This window comes from Agelaius phoeniceus, chromosome 25 (assembly GCF_051311805.1).
Source record: "Agelaius phoeniceus isolate bAgePho1 chromosome 25, bAgePho1.hap1, whole genome shotgun sequence".
NCBI lineage: Eukaryota > Metazoa > Chordata > Aves > Passeriformes > Icteridae > Agelaius > Agelaius phoeniceus.
The window spans coordinates 6,009,358-6,030,676 of NC_135289.1; the positions used below are offsets into that span (position 1 = coordinate 6,009,358).

The following is a 21,319-nucleotide window of genomic DNA, read 5'->3' on the forward strand; positions in this document are numbered from 1 at the left end:
TCAGGTTGTCTCTGCCCTGCAGCTTCAGCCCAGTGATGAAAAACAGCTGCTCCAGCTGTGGCACAGAGACCAGCCAGGCCTGGAGAACTCCCTAATGAGGGAATTTCTTGCAGGGTTTGTTGGAGAAGAGCATGGAGCAGAGAGGAGGAAAAGACTGATGACAGTCAACGGCAATAATGAATCATCAGGGGCTGAACATGAGCCCAGGTGTGCCCAGGTGGCCAAGAAGGCCAATGACACCTGGCATGTACCAGCCATGCTATCACCAGCAGGACCAGTGAGCATCCCTGTGTGCTGGCACTGCTGAGGTCACACCTCCAATCCTGGGAGCAGTCCTGGGACCCTCACAAGGAAGACACTGAGGGGCTGGAGTGTGTCCAGGGAAGGGAACAGAGCTGGGGAAGGGACTGGGGCACCAGGAGGGGCTGAGGGAGCTGAGAAAGGGGCTCAGCCTGGAGAAAAGGAGGCTCAGGGTGGACCTTGTGTCTGCACAACTCCTGATAGGAGAGGGCAGCCAGGGGAAATTGGATTCTGCTCCCAGGAAACAGGAATGGGACAAGAGGAAACAGCCTCAAGTTGTGCCAGGGGAGGTTCAGGTTGGATATTGGGGGAAATGTCCCCTGAAGGGCTGATCAGGCACTGGCACAGGCTGCCCAGGGCAGTGGTGGAGTCACCATCCCTGGAAATGTTCAGAAGACCTGTGGATGTGGCCCCTGGGGACATGGTTTAGTGGTGAACACGGCAGTGCTGGGGAAATAGTTGGACTCAGTGATCTTAGAGGCCTTTTCCAAATTAAACAATTCCATAATTCTAGAACTGTTACAGTAAAGCTGCAGTTGCAAAAAATTACAGCTCCTTTGCCCACCACAGGCATGTGGGATGAATGGAGCCCAGCATTAATTCATCTCTCCATGTGCAAAACAGATTCTCTTGGTTTCAGGGCAAACTGCAGCATTCTGCCCCAGGAGCCTCTGATGGGTCCAAATCCTCCCCCTACTGCCTGGTGCCCCCATAAACAGCTCACCACTCACTCCAGCTGTTCAGGAGCCTCTCCTGACACCTGTCCCCAAACTGCTCCATTATTGGAATAATACCAATACAGCTGGACAGGACGTGCCTGAGCTTGTCTGGCCCTTGCTGCTGAGCCAAACAGTGGCAACTGTGGTGTTTGACCCACAGACACTTTTGCCTGGCTGGGTGTGTGGTGTTTCACCCCACAGACACTTTTGCCTGGCTGGGTGTGTGGTGTTTCACCCCACAGACACTTTTGGCTGCCTGGGTGCTGCAGTTGGCACATGGGGACAAGTCCAGGCCTGCAGGAGCTCTGGTGGTGCTGGGATGGAGCTTCCCCCCATAACAGGGGCTGCTCCTCAGGTTTCCCTCTGTGGAGAAGCTTTCAGGCCATGGTGAAGGAAAGGAGTCGGTTCTGATGGAGGCTTTGGATCCAGAGCTTTATTCTGGCCCTCAGGCCTCTGAATGCAGCACCAGCTCCAACAGAACTCCCTGAGCCCGTGGCTGCTGCTCCTTTAACCCCGGGGAGAGGGGCAGGGAAGGGGCAGGGAGCCACCAAGCAGGGACAGGAGGGGAGGGACAAAGGGACAAAGGACACCTGGATGGCCCAATGCCCCCCAGGGGTAGAGGGCATCCTTTGGATCTGCCAATCACTCAGTGCCCTTCTGGAATGCCAGGACTGACAGACAGTGCTGGGAGGGGAAAGGAGAGGGGACTGACACACCTGGGAGGGAATGATCAGGGGAGGGACCCGGGGTTCTGAGGTAAACCCTGAAATCACAACACAACACTCCATCATTCTTTAGCCAGTGAGGAGTGGGGAAGCAAAGAAGGGAACAGGTCCCGTTTGGGGAGTGCAGCACTCCCTGGTGCCACCCATGGATCTGTCCCCCTGTGCCCTCTGCCACCTGCAGGGTGCAGGCAGTGCAGGGGGAGCTGCCAGGCTCTGATGCTGCCCCTGGAGCTGTCAGGAGCTGCTCTCCGAGCCCTGCCCTCCTGCTCAGGGCTCAGGGGGATTCAGCTCCAAAAGTGCCATGTCCAGTGTGTGGCTGGGCAGAAACTCAGCAGCTGGGCAGGTTGAAGGAGCAGCAGCAGAACTGGGTCACAGCAGGATGTGACCAGCAGATCCACCCCTGCCTTTCCACGACAGGATGTACTGAAGGGTTTCAAGAGGAACTTCAAGGTGTTTCTTAGGGAGGCAATGCACAATATAAATCTTCAAAATGCTCCATGTTGGTCCTGGAGATGAGAAAATATCCTGCTGAAAGCAAAACAAAGGGACAAAATGTTCTGCTTGGGAGGAAACTGGTATGGATTCTTCCTGGCCAGCAAGAGTGAAGCTTTTCTTCATGAATGATCCAGCAGAAAATGCTAAAAGGCAGAATTGGAGTGAGTTTTCAACAGAGACAGCTCCCATCCAAGACTCAAGAATTGGCCAAAGATCCTTTTAGTGGGTTTTTATTTACCTCCTGAACTGTCCACAAGGACTGTAACAATGAGAGACCCCACTGCAGCCACCAGGCCTGACCAGCCCAGCCTGGGGCCACAGGCTGGAGACATCAGGGTGCTGTGGAGCCACTCTGTTTCTGGGCTGGGCCCTCCTCAGGAGTGCCCATCTCGTGTCAATGTGACCAGGGGAGAGCAGGGGGGGTTTGCAGCCTGCACAGGGCAGGCAGGGCTCCCCTCCCCACATCTGGCTGGGATCTCACCCCTCACAGCCTGGGTTACCCCAAAATGGGGATGTGCACACGGGGTACAGCCAGACAGAACCTTACAAATGTTCTGCTCCAGACTGGGAGGGAAAGGCCTCCTGTTGGATTTGCAAGGATCCCCCGACGCCTGGGAAGAATGATGTGCAGAACTCCATGATATCAGAGGGCTAATTAATTACTTCATTATACTATATTATACTATAGTACAAAGAATCCTAAAGAATACTAAAAGATACTAAAGAAAACTCATGATTGTCTCTCAAAAGTCAGGACACAGCTTTTTCCAATTGGCCAAGGAAAGAAAACAATCCTCAGCAGAATCCAATTGACAAACTCCTTCAGATAAGCTTCCAACACGTTCCACATGAGCACAACAGGAGGAGCAAATGAGATAAAAATTGTTTTTTCTTTCTCTGAGGTTCCTTGGATTCCCAAGGAACCCAGGAATTCCCAGGAAATATCCTTGGGAAGCTGTGCCTTGCTTGTCTCTGTGAAGAGAAATGTGGGCACAGGCCTCCCCCACTGACCCCCCTGCAAAGCAGATGTGGGCAGGAGCAGAGCTTTGCTGGCTGCTCTGGGGCAGGGGTGACCATGGGGAGGCTCTGAAGCTCTGGAGAGAGAGAGAAGGGACCCTGGAGTGGCTGTCCCTGCTCAGGTGCCTCTGGGGCAGCCCAGGCAGCTCCCAGGGCAGGGATGGATCTGAACTCCCAGGAATGTTCTGGGGTGTTTTACTCAAACTGGTGTTGACCCTACATGAGCAGGAAGGAACTCACAGAATCCAAGGATAATTGTACTTGGGAAGGGCAAGCTGGGGGTCTGTAACCCTGATCCAGTTTGGATCAGGCTCTGTTGAGTCCAGAGCATCTCAGGCATGGGGGTTCTGGGACTTCCCTGAGCCCCAGGACAGGACCCTGTCCCCTTCCCTTGGGACAGGACTGGACCCTGTCCCCTTCCCGTGGGACAGGACAGGACCCTGTCCCCTTCCTGTGGGACAGGACTGGACCCTGTCCCCTTCCCTTGGGACAGGACAGGACCCTGTCCCCTTCCCTTGGGACAGGACTGGACCCTGTCCCCTTCCCTGGTTGGTGCCTGGCTCAGGGCAGCCCCAGGGCTGCTCAGTGGCACTGCTGAGCTCCTCACCTCCCCCTGCTCTGCTCCTCACACACCCCCAGACAGGGCTCAGGAGCTCAAATGCCCCAAACTCTGCCCAGCCTCAGAAGCTCCTGCCCAGGTGCCAGGAGGGTGGGGTGATGTCTCCCAGCCACACTCACACCCCAGCTCATTGCCCAGGCTGGAGCCTGAGGTGAGCAGCTGGATTGCTGCAGAAATCCTACACCTTTATTTAGTGAATATCAGTGGATATTTAGTGAATATTCACCTCAAATGTCAGTTCCCATTTCTGGCTTCTCCTGAGGGCTCTTGGCAGCAGTCAGGAGTGAGACAGCAGGAGGCTGGGACACACTTACACCAAACCAGGACTCTGCTGGGATCTGGCCTACCCTCTAAAGAAGCAGTGGCTCAATCAAAGGGCCTCTTTCAATCTTTTTAACACCAGCAGAGGGGTGGCAGCAGCAGCCCGGAGCAGCACACAGCCAGAGGGGCTCCAAGGTGCTCAGAGAGGAGCAGCAGAGTCCCCTGGGCCCCAGGACCTCGCCCCTCACTGCTGCCCGTGAGCCCTGGCACTGCCCCCTGCCCTGCCCAGGCTCTGTGGGGTCACACATTGCTGCCAGTGTGCCCTTGTCCCTCTCAGGCCCTCTGCCCTCCCCACTGAGGGGTTCTCTCTGTGCCAAGCAGCCACAGAGCTCCCAAATCCTGATGCAATCAGGGCTGCGGCTTCACAGGATCCCAGAATGGGTCAGAGAAGGGACCCCAGGGGCTCATCTGGTCCCAGCTCCCTGCCCAGCAGGGCCATCCCAGAGCCCACAGCCCAGGATTGCATCCAGATGGTTCTGGAATATCTCCATCGATGGAGGCTTTTAAGGGAGACAATTTCCCTTTGTCCAGCATCAACTGAGCTCCTCCTCCAACCATGAATTCAAGCATCTCCAGACTCCCATGCCTGGGAAGTGACTGTCCCTGATGGTCCCTGTGGGCACTGCCAGTCCAGGATCCCTGGGGGACCAGAAAATCCCAGACGGGTTTGGGTGGGGAGGACCTTAAAACACCCCCCTGCCATGGGCAGGGACAATTCCACCATCCCAGGGGGCTCCAAGCCCTGCCCAGCCTTGCCTGGAACACTGCAGGGATCCAGGGGCAGCCCGTGCTGGGGCCTCAGCCCGTGCCAGGGTCTCAGCCTGCTCCCAGGACAGGATTCCTGGGGGAGGATTCCCAGTCCAGGATCGCAGTGCAGGATCCCAGTGCAGCATGCCCATACAGCATTCCCAGTGCAGGATCCCAGTGCAGCATTCCCGTACAGCATTCCCAGTACAGGATCCCAGTACACCACTCCCAGTAAAATATTCCCATACACCATTCCCAGTACAATATCCCCAGTGCACCATTCCCAGTACTTCATTCCCAGTACATCATTCCCAGTGCACCATTCCCAGTACAATATTCCCGAACACCATTCCCAGTTCAATATTCCCAGTACAATATTCCCAGTACACCATTCCCAGTACATCATTCCCAGTACAATATTCCCGTACACCATTCCCAGTACAATATTCCCGTACACCATTCCCGTACACCATTCCCAGTACAATATTCCCAGTACAATATTCCCAGTACACCATTCCCAGTGCACCATTCCCAGTACAATATTCCCAGTACAATATTCCCGTACACCATTCCCAGTACACCATTCCCAGTACATCATTCCCAGTACATCATTCCCAGTACACCATTCCCAGTGCACCATTCCCAGTACTTCATTCCCAGTACATCATTCCCAGTACACCATTCCCAGTACAATATCCCCAGTACACCATTCCCAGTACAATATTCCCAGTGCACCATTCCCAGCCCGGCGCTCCCGGACCCTCCCGGGCATGGGCAGCGGGGCGGGGCCATCACAGCGGGGCGGGGCCACAGCAATGGCGTCACCGCGGCGCTCCGGTGACGTCACTGTACCGGCCCCGCCCCTCGCCATGGCGGCGCCCTGCGCGGAGATGGAGCCGGCGGCGCCTCCGGCCTCTGCCCCCGCCGCTCCCGCGGCCGCGCCGGGCTCGGCCGGGCTCGTGTGCGCGCAGGGCCGCAACCTGCGGGCGGTGCTGTGCCAGCGCTGCGGCTCCCGGGTGCTGCTGCCCGGCGCCGCCACCTTCGCCCGCCGTGAGGTACCGGGGGGTTCGGGGGGTGGCGGGCGGTGCCGGCCGGGCGGTGACGGCCCCGTGTCTCCGCAGCTCCTCCTGCCCGCCATGAGGAAGAAGGCGGCGGCGGCGGCGGCGGGCGGCGGCGGGGACGTGCTGCGGGAGCACTGGCTGGTGCGCGACATGTTCTCCTTCGAGAACGTGGGGTTCACCCGCGACGTGGGCAACGTCAAGTTCCTGGTGTGCGCCGACTGCGAGGCGGGGCCCATCGGCTGGCACTGCCTGGACGACAAGGACAGCTTCTACGTGGCGCTGGAGCGCGTGGCCCACGAGTGACGCCGGCCCGGGCTGGCAGCCGGGCCCGGCCCTCGGGAGCCGCGAGAGCCCCGCGGGGGCCGGGCAGCCCTGGGACTGACCGCGGCTGGGCGCCCCGAGCCCCACCGAGCACGGCCCGCCTGCCCCGCGGCCTGGCTGGCCGCAGCTTGCCTGCTCCCCGGTGTGACCGACCCACGGCTCCGCTGTCACCCCGTTTCCCAGATCCACAGGCTGAGCAGCGTCAGGAATCGCAGCCCTGGCACGGCCGGCTCCTCACTGCACCCACACGGGAAGAGTGTTGGTGGTGGGAGGGCCCCTGTACCCTGCAGGGACAGCTCACCCTGACATCTTTGCCTCGTAGCCCCAGTCTGGCTGCTCTGCCCCAGTCTGGCTGCTCTGCCACTTCCCTGGTGGCTGCTGTTGCTCCAGGGGGCTGAGGTGTCTCTCGTGCTGGTGGCCCTGTGACACCGTGTGAATGGGGGCACTGGGACAGGGCACTGCACTGACAGGACTGCTGCACTGAGTCCTCGTGGCAGCTGAAACTGTCTGACCTGCAGCCACAGCAGTTCCAGGGCTTAAGGCTGAATCTTCTGTTGATTTTCAGAAGGAATGTTCGCTGCCCCAAGCTCTAACATTTATGTTCTCCAAAACCTCATCCCACCTGACAGCTGTGGCACCTGAAGTGAGTGTAAGGCATTCCAACTAATGTGTGCAGTCCTATTAACTGAGTACTTGGGAACAAACAGGTAGAATGTGCAGACAGCATAAGCTGATAGAGCAGCAAACAAAGAAAATGTGCCAGACCATGGAGCTTTCAGGCAGCAAGAGTGAAGAGATTCCAGCCTGAAAAGCACCTGAATCATTGGACAGGCAGTGCTGAAGCATGTCAGAACAAATGAGTGTGTGTTAAACAGTGATGTCAGGAAGGAATTTCTCTTCTGTAAAAGCTGGTGGTAAGAGTGATCTGGGATATTGTGACCAGTTTTGGTTTCTGCCTTTTAAAAGCTGGGCACAGAGCTGATTAAAGATGGAAGGAGGCCTCAGCAGCCGTGGCTCTCCCTGCATTTATCACTGCTGGTAATCGTGGCCCAGCTCATTCTCCATTGCTGAGCCCTGTGTGAGTGACACAAGAACTCTCCAGGGGTGCTTTGGGCTCCCTGGTGCTGTCCCTCTTTGTGGGACACATCCCTGTCCTCTGCTCCTGAGCACTTGGGTACTAACCCAGCTGGGAAGGTGTGGCTGTCACCCTGCTGGGTGATGGACTTGTTTGTGCCACCAAACTCAAGGTGGAGTGTAGGGTGCTGCCCCAAGGCTGTGGGAAGAACCTTTCCCTTGCCCCTCTAATGAAACAATTTTGCTGGCAGGGCTCTGTAAGGCAGGCAGAGCTGCAGATGAGTCTCCCAGAAGAGGCATCCTGACAGCAGGAGGGGCAGAAACAAGTCCCTTCTGCCTGCAGTGCTTGAGCACCTGCACTTCTATGATTTGGAGACACTGCCTCAATGTGTGGCCTGTTCTGGGGCTGCTCTGTCAGGAACCTCTGCTGTGGGCAGTCAGGATTTATCAGGGCAGGGAGAAAGGCAGAACTGAGGGCTGAGGAGCAGGAGGCAGATCCTGTGCTGGGTCCTTGCTAAATGTGTCAGATGGACATTTGTCATGGAAACTGCTTTTTCCCTCCTGCCCTTCCTGTCTCTTAGCCCTAAGCCCAAGGACTGCACAGGTTCACCAAGGAGATGTGCCTCAAAGGACAGGAGAGTTTCATTTGGGTTCTGCACAGGCATGGCAAAATGGTGGGCTCACATCAGTAATTTCACACTTTCATTTGAATTATTGTCTCTTAGGATATGTGTTCTGACCTGAAATACCCCAGTTATAGTTCGTGTTACTTAAATATGCTGCACTGCTCACACCTCATTTTGAAGGAGCCACTGTGCAGAACAGACTGTGGAAATCAGCTTGACTAACACTGAGTAAATGACCTCCAAGAAATGGCACCTGTGGATTCCTGAGTAGTGGGTGGCACTGGGAGGAGCTGGGGGTGGTGGCAGCTTTCCCAGTCAGTAGAACACCCCTGGAGAGATGGGAGAGCTCAGGTCAAAGCCTTCACGTTGGAATGGCAGCAGCTGAAATCCACCTCAGCACAGCCCCCAGAGTGCTGGGAGCTCCTGCTCCTCTTCAGTGGGAGAGGGGAGTTGAGTCCTCCCTGGATCCAGGTGTGCTTTCTGCTGGCTCTTAAATGGGATCACACAGGCTTGAAATGCTAAGAAGAAATGAACAGTGTGATGGGAATTCTTGGGAAGAAGCTTTTGTACCATGAGATCTTGGGTGTCATTCAGCCTCGGGTAGGGTCTGGGTTCCTGCAGCTTGGAGAGGCCATGAGAAACCCCTGCAGTGCTGGTGGCACAGAGACCTGGGGCAGGTGATGGGACAGCTGTGCAACCCAGCTCTCAGTCAGCACCTGGGCAATTCATGTTCCCAGAGGTGACTGGGAATTTCAGGGAGGTGGGGGGAAAGCAGCATCACTGTGTGGGATTTGAGCTCAGGCAGCTCCACTGTGCCGTCCGTGGAGCTGTGGGGGAGGAGTGTCCCAGTCAGCAGACATGGCCTGGGGGAAGAGCAGCTGCTGCTCCACTGGACACATCACCAGGTCTGGGATCTGCTGAAGCTGCACCGTTCCTGTGTCAATGAGAGCTAATAAAAATTCACATAGACTCACAAATATTTTCACTGCTTTTTTTCCAGCATGCTGAAAAACTGTTTTCCAGTTGCCTGCACTAACTCCTAGAAAATACGGGTAGACAACCCTAAGGCATGGAAAGCACTTTCATGGTACCTAGGAAGGTTGAGCTTGCAGCCCCTCTTTCTCTATCAACACTAAGACAGTACAGAAATAGAAATCCTTATTTCCACATGTAGATGACTTTATATTAATTTGAAAATGGATTCTTCTATTTAATGTCTGCATAGATTTGACTCCTGAGACCATCCTGTGTTAAGATGTAGCAGTGCCTCGAGAGGGAACAGTAACAAACCTGCCTCCTTTGCTCCAGCCAATCCCTCCAGCAAGGTTCAAGGGGGCAAATAATAACAATTTTGTCTAATTGCTTCCCGGTGTGGATTTGGCAGGATCTCCAGTGCCTGCATGCCTGATTTGTTTGGGGCAGTGTTTATATGCCCTAAATGTGCTCAGGATGGTTGAAAGCAGACCTTGCTCCAGTCTGGCTCTGGTACTGGGATGGGTTCACAGCCCAGAGCTGTGGTCTGGTTCTGGCATTGGCACCTCCTGTAGCTTCACCTCTCTGCTCCCATTCCCACCCAAACCTCCCACTGGAGCAGCTGCTGAGCCCTTTGTATGTTCAGTTTGATAACTTGGGCTAAAGCTTCCTTTCTTGGCTGTTGGGTTGACACATGCAGCCCGTGATCGGCTCCAGGGGCAATGGCAGGATGGAGGCCATTCCTCCTTTTTGGCAGCTGCAGGCTGTGAGATCAGCTGAGCTGTCCTGGGGAGCTGCCACAACTCATGCCTTGCACAGAGGTCACAATCACACTCTTCCTTCCCTAAATGAGTTACATTTCACTGAACCAGGTAAGTGGTGTATGGAGCAGGGGCTGGGATTCAAGGCTCCCTCTTTCCCAAACTCTGCAAGTCAGCAAAAGCCTGGGTGCCTGGGCCTGCCAGGACCTGAGGCCTCTCCTTGATTCCTCCCTTCTGACTGAGGGAATCTTCAGCAGGCAGTGGTGACAATGTGGACTTTGAAGCAGTAGCTTGGAGAACGTTGCTGTTTGCTCCCTGCTGTGTCCTAGGGCTCTCCCATCCAGCTGAGGCCTCACACAGGAACCCAGCAGGGATGAAGTGGGATCTCTGCAGCACCTGCAGTGTGTCTGTGGGACCTGCTGCCTGCAGGTGTGGAAGGGAATGGCTCAGCAGAGTTCAGAGAAGAGCTGTGGCTGATGAAAGCAGGGCCAGCTTGGCCAGGGAGGTGGTTGTGGTTCCCTGTCCTGCACAGCTCATCTTGCTGCATTCCCTGAACCTCTCTGTGAGCAAGGACTGCCCCATCAGCACAGGCAGTTCTGCAGGGAGCTGGTTGGGAGAACAGGATTTCTGAAATGAGTTATGAATTTCCCTGAAGGTAATTTTACATATCTGACATTACACTCCCTGGCAGGAGCATAAGTAGGAGGAAAGGAAACAATTGAGATGAAATAGCTTCAGGGTCCTTGGACAACTGGTGCAGGGAAAGCGTCCCTGCCTCCCACAGAGTCAGGTTAATACAGGCCAAACTCCAGAATCAAAGAAACACTAAACCACCAAGTATTTTGCCAAAAACCCACCAAGTATTTTGAAGCTGCCTGGGGACACAAAAGGAAACCACAGCAGATGAGTGGAACTGGCCATAAAAATGCAGAGAGAGCATGAGGGCTTTTATCAAAGCCAGCTTTGTTCTCTTTCAACCAACACTTTTATGCATTTCAGCATAAATACTTGAGTGCTGAGTTGTGAGGCAGCCAGGTCCCTCCAGTGCAGCTTTGGTATGAGCACATCTGGGCCCCTCAGTACAGAGAAGAGGGAGGTGGCAGCCCAGCAGTCCAGGTGAGCCTGTGGGGCTGCATGGGGGAGAGAAGGCAATTTTCACAGGAGTGTGCTTTGGAGTGAGTGCCCCTGCACCTGAAAATGACCCAATCTTACACAGAGTGAAAATCGAGTGCTTGGCTCCCTTCATGTGATGCCTGAGGAAGAGTGAGCAGGTTCCAGGGTTTCTGAGATAACACTTCCATCCTCTGAGAGGGGGAAGCAGCTCTGGAAAAAGTGTTTCTTGCATCTTTTCTAAAACTGAATGGAGCATGGCACAGCCCATCCCAATGGGCTGTTTGGCTTTTGGCAGTTTGGCTTTTGAAGTGCTGCATATAGAACTCCAGGAGAGCTGCAGGGGTGGGAGCACCTGGGGGGAGGATCTGTCCCTTGAGCATTCCAGGGCCATTTTCTGAGGGCTTAAGACATGAACAGAGACATCAGCTAGTCATATACAGCTTCTGCCTGGAGAAAACCCTGCCAGGGAGGGAAGGGCGCCTGCCTCTCAGCCGTGTGGGCTGAGCTGGGCGGGACAGCCTGGGGCAGGTTTGGAGCCCAGAAATGCAGCCGGACAGAAATGCAGAGCCCAGAAATGCAGTGGGGCATGTGCTGCCACAGCAGCCGCCCAGGAGGCCGAAGCAGAGAGCCAGAGCCGCGTGTATCAGAGCCCCGGCTGAGTGTGGCAGGACAGGGCAGAGCTGCCGGCGGCCCTGTCCTTCACAAACCTTTCAGGGTAATTTGCGTTGATGGGATCCGAGTGTCCTTGGGGCAGGGCTGCGCTGGGAGCATTCCCTCGTGGGTGTGTTTGTCCCCGCCTCTCCTCGCTGGGGAGGCAGCAGGGTGTGTGTATGCTCAGCTGGGCTCCGCTCCCCCTTTCATGTTCCTTATCTTGCAGAGGCTCTCGGTTCCCTGCGGGAAGCTGACAGTTGCTGTAATCGCTGTGCGTGCAGAGGGAGAGCGCTCCATCTGCTTGCTGCCCGGAGTACCCTGTGCCATTGTTCCAGCCCAGCTGGAAGAGATGCCCTGAGAGCAAGGGAAAATGAGCAAAGCCGTGTCAGCACAGGTATCCTTCCCCTCCCGAAGGAGCTGGCTCTGCGCGCTGCCTGGAATGCTGTCCATGGCAAACAGCCAGAGCACAGCTCGTTGCACAATCGCTGGTAATTTGGAATATCTGGCAGTGGAACATGAGGACATGGCTTCTAGAATTTGTTGCCTCATTCTTTCCTGTTCTCTTGGAGGACTTGGTTCTCTCTGCCAGGCCATGGCATGTCCAAGGGGCTGGCACCAAGAAAGGCCAGGACCTGGCAAATAGAACCCAAAAAGGGTGCTTAGAGAAAGGGGCAGCTTCAGGCTCCAGAGGGAGGGATCTCCCTTGATGAGGAACACCAAAGTGTGAGCACTGTAGCTGTGCCTCAGCAGCGATCTGGGGGCTCTGTGCCCTCATCAGCTCAGTCCCTGCTGCAGCCACAGGTGTCCCAGCCTGGCTCTGGTGCCAGCACTCCACAGCCCTCATGATGCCAGCACTGCTCAGGGGGATCTGGTTCCATCCCTTTCCTCAAGGCTCCTGCTAGGATATGGGGGTTTCTGTTGGGATCCCAGTATGCTGGCACCAAATGGGAATGTCTTGTGTGTAGCTGGATGGTACCCAAGACACAGCTCCTGATTTTGGGAGAGGTGATGCCACAGTGCCCAGTGCTGCACAAACTCAGGGCAGCACAACTTAAGGTGCAGTTCACTGGGACCCTCTGGCTCACTCCTTGGCACCCCCTCCCTGCTTCCACAGACAATTAGTTTGTGCTGCTGATCCAGCTAAACTGGTCTTGGCACAGAGGTCAGTGAGAAGAGGCTGTTCCACGTGCAGCTGCACCACAAGGCCACTGCAGGACTGGGTGCACTGGTTGAAGTGCAGTGCACTGCAGAGCACCTCTGCCTTGTCCATGCACCCCTGGGCAGGGCACTGGACCACCTGGAGCTCTCCAGCCAGGTCAGTGCCTACAGTGCTTCAGCTCCTCAGGGCTAATGGGGGCATGAATGCTCAGCTCTGTCCTGGTGCCCTGCTCTAATCCATCAGTGTCACCATGAATTTCCAGAGAGTCTCAAATCTGAGCAGTTTCTGTTCCTACCTGCTTTACTGCTCAGCACTCCACAGGATTCTCAGTACAACCACCCTGTGTGCACTTTGGGTAGCAAGAACCAACTCAGGTCTGTGACACTTCCCCCAGCCTCTGCTGCCTGGCCATCACAGATGGAGGAGTCTGGACTGTGGATGTATTGTGGTTTAGCCCCAGCTGGCAGCTAAGCACCAACATAGCCCCTCATTTGTAATGGCAGGGGAAGTGGAAGGTGAAAGTGAGAAAACTGGTGGGTTGACCTGAAGACAGGTAAATAATGAAAAAGAATTTTTTAAAAATATAAGGGGAGAAAACTAACAAAAAGAGGAAAATAGAAACCAAGAAAAGTGATACAAGAAAGTTATTGCTCATCACCAACTGCCCTAAGCCTGGCCAGACCCCACCATCTCCCTATCCTCTGTTTCAGGGCTGAGCATGGCATCACATGGTCTGGGATATTCCTGTGGTCAGTAAGGAACCACAGCTGTCCTGACTGTGTCCCCCCAGCTCCTTGTGCACCCCTGGCCCAACACTGGTGGGTCAGGGCGTGGGGGTAGAACAGCTCCTGACTCAATAGGAGCTAAATCATCCCTGTGGGATCAGTGCTGTTCTCAGCACAGATTCCAAACAGCACCACCAGGTGCTGTGGAGAGCTGTAACTCTCTGTAACCCCAGCCCAAAGCCTTACAGGATGTGCCCTGCTTGCCACACTCACCCACTGCACCTCAGCCAGGTGCCATGGTCACAGTCAGTACAGATGTGAATGTCCCAGCTCTGGGAATAGGAATGAGCTGGGCCCTGGTGCTGCTGCCTGAGCAGCAGGGAGGGGAAGCTGCACAGCAAGAGAGAGCTGGCTTAATGAGTTATTTTGGTTACCCACACTAAAGGAATCACTAAATGGTTTGGGTTGGAAAGGACCTTAAAGCTGATCTTGTTTTCACCCCGTCATGGGCAGGGCACCTTCCACTATCCCAGGCTGCTCCAAGCCCCATCCAGCCTGGCCTTGGACACTTCCAGGGATCCAGGGGCAGCCACAGCTTCCCTGGGCAACCTGTGCCAGGGCCTCCCCACCTTCACAGGAAGGAATTTCTCCCCAGTATCCCACCCATCCCTGCCCTCTGGCAGTGGGAAGCCATTCCCCCTCATCGTGGCATTCCAGCCCTTGTCCAAAGTCCCTCTCCAGATCTCCTGGAGCCCCTTTAGGTGCTGGAAGGAACTCTAAGGTCTCCCTGGAGCCTTCTCTTCTCCAGGTGAATATCTCCCAAAAAAAGCCAATTATTGCCCTAAAAGAGAGACACCAATTCCTCTAGCAAGGCAAGACAAGATATTTTTCAGTATCTAAACCAAAAGTTAGTGTGGAGAAGACAAAATGTGTAGGCTAGGGACAGTTTACTCCCAGGTAACAAACTGAACTGGTTACAGGTTCAGGTACCAAAGTCTGGGATCATTTGAGACAGGGGCACTGTCCAGCACAGACACAGCACCCCAAAACAGAGGGGCACAGCCCAGTGGGTGAGTTCCTCAGGGGGGCTTTGAATTCTAAATGAAAAACAACTGTACTTGCCAGAGAAGCTGTTTCAGCTTTGACAAATGGCAGGTGGAGGTTTGGTACCGCAGAGCAGCAGGAAAGGCAGGAAAGCAGCACTGAAAGAGCCTGGGCTGAGGCAATATTTAAAGTGAGCAGGGATGGGAGCAGCCCCTGCAATGTGGGCTTGCAGAGAACAAAAAAATAGGGCAGTGAAGTCCAGGCTTGCAGGAGCAGGATTAAAACAGTTGGATGAACAAATAATCTAAGATTTAAAAGCAGAGAATGTATTTAAGGTCATTAAACCAGGCACTTATTTAAGGATTACCTCCAAGAAGCCAGGCTAATAGCATGGTGAGGTTACAAAGTCAAGTGATCAAGGGAGAGAATGCTGATATTAATCTTGCTCATGAAATGTTCATCTGTGGGCAGACACTGCTGCACTGAAAGAGCCTCACAAACAAAAACAGAGCCCAGCCCTTTGGGGTTCCACTCTGGCAACTCAGGCACATCCTGCCACTTAATTGGACACTCCCTGCGGGGGCAGGATCAGGTACAAACAGGGTTTAATCACATAATCACAGATACACCTACTGCACACACTCAGGGTTCTGGAGGCCTTCCCTACAAACCACTCTGGCTATGCCTTCTGCCTTGTAGTTCCTGTATTTAGGGATTCCCAGCCCATCTGGATCAGGACTGTTTAGAACAGGAATGAATTCAGTGCTGTCTAGTTATTAATAGTTTTCATCTCTAAATGAAAGATTTATCTTGGCACCCAGCAAACATTCCCAAAACCCTTATGGAGAATCCATGTCCTCCCATCAAGGTCTGGCCTGAGGTCAGTGGATCAAGCATTCTCCCTGAATTGTTGCTCTGTTTGTTGCAATGCAGCACTGAGATAAAATGTGCAGGTCTGTGTGATGAGATGGAAGGTTGCTGTGGTTTAGAAATTATATTCCCCAATTCAGTGTCTCCACCAAGACTCCCCCAAACCAGATGCCTCTCACTGCCCCCTTCCTCTCCACCTTCCTGCTGTGGGGAGGAGATGGGATTGAGAATTGGGGGCACAAAAGGTGCAAATTGTGAGTTAAGAACAATTTACTGGAAACAGCTATGCGATAAGAAAACAACCAGAAGTAGCAACAATATGTAATAACACGAGGTATAAGGCATTATTTATGTACATGGAGAACCACAATACCCAACAGCTCTTCCAAACCACACCACAGTTTCCCCCACCAAAAGGGAATGTCATTCTCCCCCAGGGAGGGGGAGTCCCTCACTGCCATCTTCCCACCCTGGCAGTGAAGTGCATGGTATGAAATAACAACCTGGAACCACCCACACGGCTCCAGGCTCTGCCTCTCATGGCTGCTGGGAAAAAGTTTCACCCTGTCCTGGCTGAAACCAGGGCAAATGTGCAGGGGAGGTGAACATCCTGCTCTGCAGCCAAAGCCCAGCAACGTGCACTGGGCTGTTGCTACTCTCTGGTGCATCCCAGGAGCACCCCCACCTGCACATCCCTGTCCCTCCCAGGGCCCTGCCCACACCACCCTGAGGCACACCAGAGGATCCCCACCCACCTGGGTTATGCAGTTCTCCTAATGAGAAAGTGAAATCCATGTTAAGGAACTGGCTGCTGGACTGTGCTCCTTCCTGCTGCTGGAGCATCACACATCCCTTCACCAGCTCCCAGGTGATGTCCAGGAGCAGCTCCAGGTCCTGCCAGCTAAAATTTAAAGCAATTAATAAAATCAAATATATTAGAGACAGAAAGGGTCTTTCAGAGCCAGAGAATAAAATCTGTCACTGAGGAGCAGGGCCCCCACACTGCTGAGGTACCCCCTGATCCAGCCTGCAGTGGCTGGTGTAAGGCTGGTGGCTATGGGATACAGCTTAAACCAGAGCAGGAAATCCCACAAAGTCACTGCCAGTCCCCCCTTCCCCAGCTGCCATGCTCCTGTGTGTGGAATTGTCCACACAGGCATCTGGGCTGGGTTCTTTGGCCTCCACAAAGGAAGCACTTGGAAGGGAGTGTCTCTCCTCTGATCCACCCAGAGGGGCCCTACACTTCTGGAAGGAGCCAGGTCTAAAAGCAGGGTGAGTGCCCAGGACTGAGGATGGATGTGTGAAACAGCCTGGATTTGCACTTGGAGAGGAGGAGATGAACCTGAGCTCTGAAACCATGGAGCTGTGCTGAAGCACTGTCCCCTGAGTGGTGCAGTTTGATGGCTTCACTCTCACCATACACGTGCCCTCAGTAATTCTCACACCTGGACGGGTGTGCTGTGAGCTGGGGATGAGGAGGAGCTGCTGCCTCAGTCAGTACCTGGCTGAAATGCAGGCAGCAGGCTGCCCTTGTCCATCTGAGTGCTGGGGAATGTGCATGGAACTCCCAGGTCATCCCAGGTACTCAGGGCAGGCAGGCACAGGGTTAAGGATGTCATGGTTTTGGGAATTCACTGATAGAAGTGAACATGCACACATTATTTTTCCAATTCTTCTGAGAGAGAACAGAAAGTAAGAGCTACAGAGTTGTACATTCAAAGAAGTTTCATCCAAGCTGCTGGAGAAGCCCCAGGCCCACAGTGCAGCTGCAGAGACTGTATCACAGATACACAGCCAGTCCAGAATTTTTGGAAGGTGTCATATTCACTGAACACACAGGCTGCAGCCAAAGTCTGTGCCTGGGGCCATGATAGCATTACCAGGCACAGGGAAATCCTGGAGTGTTGGGAAGGATGAAAGTTTGACAAGAAAGTCTCACAGATATGTATGCCTAGCAGAAAGATTTTTAAATGTAGAGTTTGATGAAGGAATAGAGATGGAAGCAAGTTTTGGTATAGAAGAAAAGAATTGCTGAGCCAGTCTCACTGGATAACCAAGGAGGCAAAGGGTGTGTTAGTTAGAAGGGGTTTTTATGGCTTAGAGCAAAGGATAAACCCACCCCAAACAAGAAGATGTTTTTACCAAGCAGAAAGAGAGCACAGGCAAACAAGGCAGCAAATGGTGCAAGTAGAAAAAAGGTCTCAGAATTTTCCACTGCTAGAAAACTGAAAAACAACCTCTAGCTTAAACTGTAATGCACTGACTTTGAGTGATTGGGGAATAGTGACATGAATATGGTAATTACAGCAGTTATGATAGGCTATAGATAATAGTTAAGGTATAGATTGGTTCTACTGTATTGAGATGCTCAGCAAAGAAAAGTAAATAATGCATTGTAACCAAAAGAAAAGTATATAATGCATTGTAATCAAAAGAAAAGTAAATAATGCATTGTAACCAAAAGAAAAGTATATAATGCATTGTGACCAAAACAAAAGTATATAGTGCATTGTAACCAAAACCAAAGGGTCTCCAGGCCTGCCTGCAGCTGGAGCTGACAGCTGTGGGCACAGCTCTGTCACCCATGACCCTGGGCTGCTGTAACCTCTTGGATGGAATAAACTGCATTTTGGAGAGCTGCCTGGATCCCACATCTCTCATTCAGGTTCTTACACTGGAGAAACAAAAAAACTCTGCTGCTCACAGAACTGGTCTCCAGCAGGAAAAAAGAATGTGCTCAAGAAAGCCCCAATAGCCCCTTAGACTTGACATGACCGTTTAGTCAAACTAAATCAAAAGCATTTCAGGTCCTAAAGGATGGTTTTTGGGTGTGCAGCAGCACCAGCTTCTGTAGGACTGGGGGAATTCTTGATAGTGCAGCAGCTGTGGGAGGGCACACTGAGGGAAACTGAGGCACACTCAGCTCCAAATGTGTGGAATCACTGCTGTGATGTCCTTTTCACAGAATCACAGAATCATTGAGCTGGAAAAGACCTCAAAGACCATCAAGCCTAAGTTGTGACCAAACCCCCACCTTGTCAACCAGCCTGGAGGACTGAGTGCCATGTCCAGTCCTTCCTTGGACACTTCTAGGGATGGGGACTCCCTGGGAAGCCCCTTACAGTGTTTAATCACCCTTTCAGAGAGGAAAATCCTTCCTGATGTCCAACCTGAACCTGCCCTTGATGCCACATGAGACACCCAACACAGCCTGGGGAGTGGGGCTGAGGCAATGCCAGCACAAGTTGCAGGTGCCCAAGTCAGAGCAGGCACTGAGTACAGGAATTAAACATGTCAAAACCTCAGCTGGAAACTGGAAACTGGAAACTGGAAACTGGACCAGGGCACCTTTAACACCACAGCCCAGCCCAGTCTGATTTTGTCAGCTAAGCTGAAAAGAATGCTCATTGCACTCAGAGCAATTCCATCTGAATTTTCTGCTTTGGCAAGGGGTCTGACCCATCTCGTGTATTGGTGCTGCAATGTTTCTAACAGAGAATAAAATGAGAGAAATAAAATTCCCTCTGAGTGTGTGTGACTGTACCACTGGCAGTCCAGGCCCTGCCCCACTGCTCAGCTGCACTGGGAGTGTTATTTCAGGTCAGAGCATTTGAAAAGCATAAATCCAATCTGTAAAGTCTTATAACTAGTTTAAAAATTATGATTTTTTTAAATCAGTGTAGGCACTTTTTTTTTCCATGCATTCTACAGTTTAGATTAAACTTTGCTCATAATTTGAAGATTTCCTTAGTAATTTGGAACAACAGAACCAAATGTATTGCTTTGAAAGAGCAGATAAAATTCTCACAGTGTACCTGGTGTCTAAAATGGGAGGCTTTAAGAAGGGAAAAAAGAGAACACTGAAATATTTGTAATACAATAGCAACAAGTGGAAGAATTAAATCTAATTTGACCTATTTTCTCTTTTAACCTACAGGAAAAGTATTCCCAAATCTGGGCTTGCAAAGGTCTCACTAGACATGTAGTGCTGGTATTTTTTTCCAACTGAGAAAAGCACAACAGATGATTAAAAAAAAAAAATAACATCTAACTGGGGTTTTTTTCCTTAAATAAAAAAGAACAAAAGAAACTAAAATATTGTAACTATTTATCTCTTTCATCCTCCAATAGCTCATGCCCACTGCAGGAGGGATCCCTCCTATCTGATCATGAACATCAACAGCTGCAAAGGTTTTCAAGGGGCAGAGAGTGACAGGACTCAGCAGGGGATGGTTTTAAACTAAAAGAAGAGAGATTTAAAATCAGTGTTGGGAAGAAATTCTGCCTTGTGACAGTGGGCAGCCCTGGCACAGGGTGCCCAGAGCAGCTGAGGCTGGCCCTGGATCCCTGGCAGTGCCCAAGGCCAGGCTGGACAGGGCTGGGAGCAGCCTGGGACAGTGAAGGTGTCCCTGCCCATGGCAGGGGGTGGAATGAGATGAGTTTTAGGGTCCCTTCCAAGCCAAACCATTCCATGGCTCTGTCATTTCAGTTCTTCCTGTCTCAGACTACCAGGACTATCCTGCTCTTCTTTACCAAACAACTTCACTAAGGAGATGCTCACAGCTAAGAGCACTTTGCAACCAAGGTCATGCCCCAGTGAGGTTAGGCCAAGCAATTAGGATAAAACAAATGAGAAAAAAGAACAGAAAGAGAAGTTCTTTCAGGTCTCTTGGAGCACAGGTTGGGGATTATTAGAAGTTTAAAATTGACTGGATTCTTCAAATATACACCAGCTTGAAAGCACTAAGCAAAGAAGTTGGTCTTGCTGAGGATCAAAACATGAAAGACTTATCTTTAAAAAACACATTGCACACCTTGGTGTATGTTTTCGCTTGGTGTCCATCACCCAGCTCACAGGATCATTTGTGTGATCACTCCTCACTCTGGTGTGGAGATGGCCATGATGCCTTGAGAGGCTACCCAGAACAGAGCTAGACAGTGTTAAAGGAATAAAGGAGGTATTAAAAAGGCCTTCAAAAGATACACCTTGGGCAGTACAAGAGCCTGGCCAAGGCTACACCCAAGATAGACCCCAAGCCACAAGTTTTCACACTTTTAAAAGTTTTGGTTCATTTCCATATTGGGGTTAATTGTCCAATTCCAGCTCCAGGTTATGCAGTCCCATCCTCCCAGTTTGCTCTCCTCAAATCCCCGTTGTTTACACTTTTAGAGCCTGAAGCTGCAGCGGTGTCCTTGGTTCTGGGGCTGGAAAATCATTACTTTGTCTGACTAAACTGTGAAGAGAACTCACTGATGCTCTATATGAAGTTTAGAGCTATATACTAATGCAGTACAGAATCTGGAAAATATGAAAGCTAAAACTTAAAATATCAGCCAAATTCCCTAAACACCATTTTGTGCTTTCTTATAGCCCACCTGTTTTTCAGTCACACATTACACTTGGAGTCATTATTTGGAAAAACAATTATATCAATGTTATTTGTGGGTTCTTCCCCTTTCTTCCACCTCTGACCCTCTCTCAATCCTCTGGTCCTTGCTTTCCAGAGTGCTTTTCCCTTCTTTCCTTTCAGGGCACACCCACACAGGTTTCATGCCATGCCTTGGGCTCAAATGATCACAATGGGGTTGAACAGCAGAAGCAGCATCCTCAGCAGGTGTCAGTTCCCTGCCCTGGGGATCAGTTAATCCCTCCCCTCCATGTACAGATCCAGCCTGGCACAATTCCACCACACTCCTGTTAAAAGTAACACCTTTATCCAGTCTACTTGCAGGGCTGGAGATCTATACAGGAAGAGGAAAAATCATCTACTTTGTTATTGTTCAAAACTGTTTCACATCCCTCTCCTGCTGCAAAAACTCAGCTCAGTGCAGGAAGAAGGAATTTCCTGAAATTGATGCTGGTGCTGAGGCCCTGAAGGACGGGTGGAACTCCAGGTATCAAATATCAGACCTGCACACACAGCTGCTGCTTTTACCCAGGGAGTGAGTTTGGCAATTGCAGGAATATTTCTGTTAATATAACCCTTAGGACATACCAC

General features: G+C 52.3%; 1 protein-coding gene across 1 annotated transcript; it reads left to right on the plus strand.

The window, feature by feature from the left end:
• Positions 1-5,769: 5,769 nt before the first annotated feature.
• On the plus strand, positions 5,770-9,002 carry RABIF (RAB interacting factor). The gene is made up of 2 exons (XM_054648721.2): positions 5,770-5,998; positions 6,065-9,002. Exons 1-2 carry the CDS (start codon positions 5,813-5,815, stop codon positions 6,305-6,307), a joined length of 429 nt encoding a protein of 142 aa, XP_054504696.1. The 5' UTR covers positions 5,770-5,812; the 3' UTR covers positions 6,308-9,002.
• The last annotated feature ends 12,317 nt before the right edge of the window (positions 9,003-21,319 follow it).

Bases quoted from the DNA above. Each gene is read 5' to 3' on its own strand.
- RABIF (XM_054648721.2), top strand. From the start codon at position 5,813: ATGGCGGCGCCCTGCGCGGAGATGGAGCCGGCGGCGCCTCCGGCCTCT. The intron at 5,999-6,064 runs GTACCGGGGGGT...GTGTCTCCGCAG, and splicing joins CCACCTTCGCCCGCCGTGAG to CTCCTCCTGCCCGCCATGAG.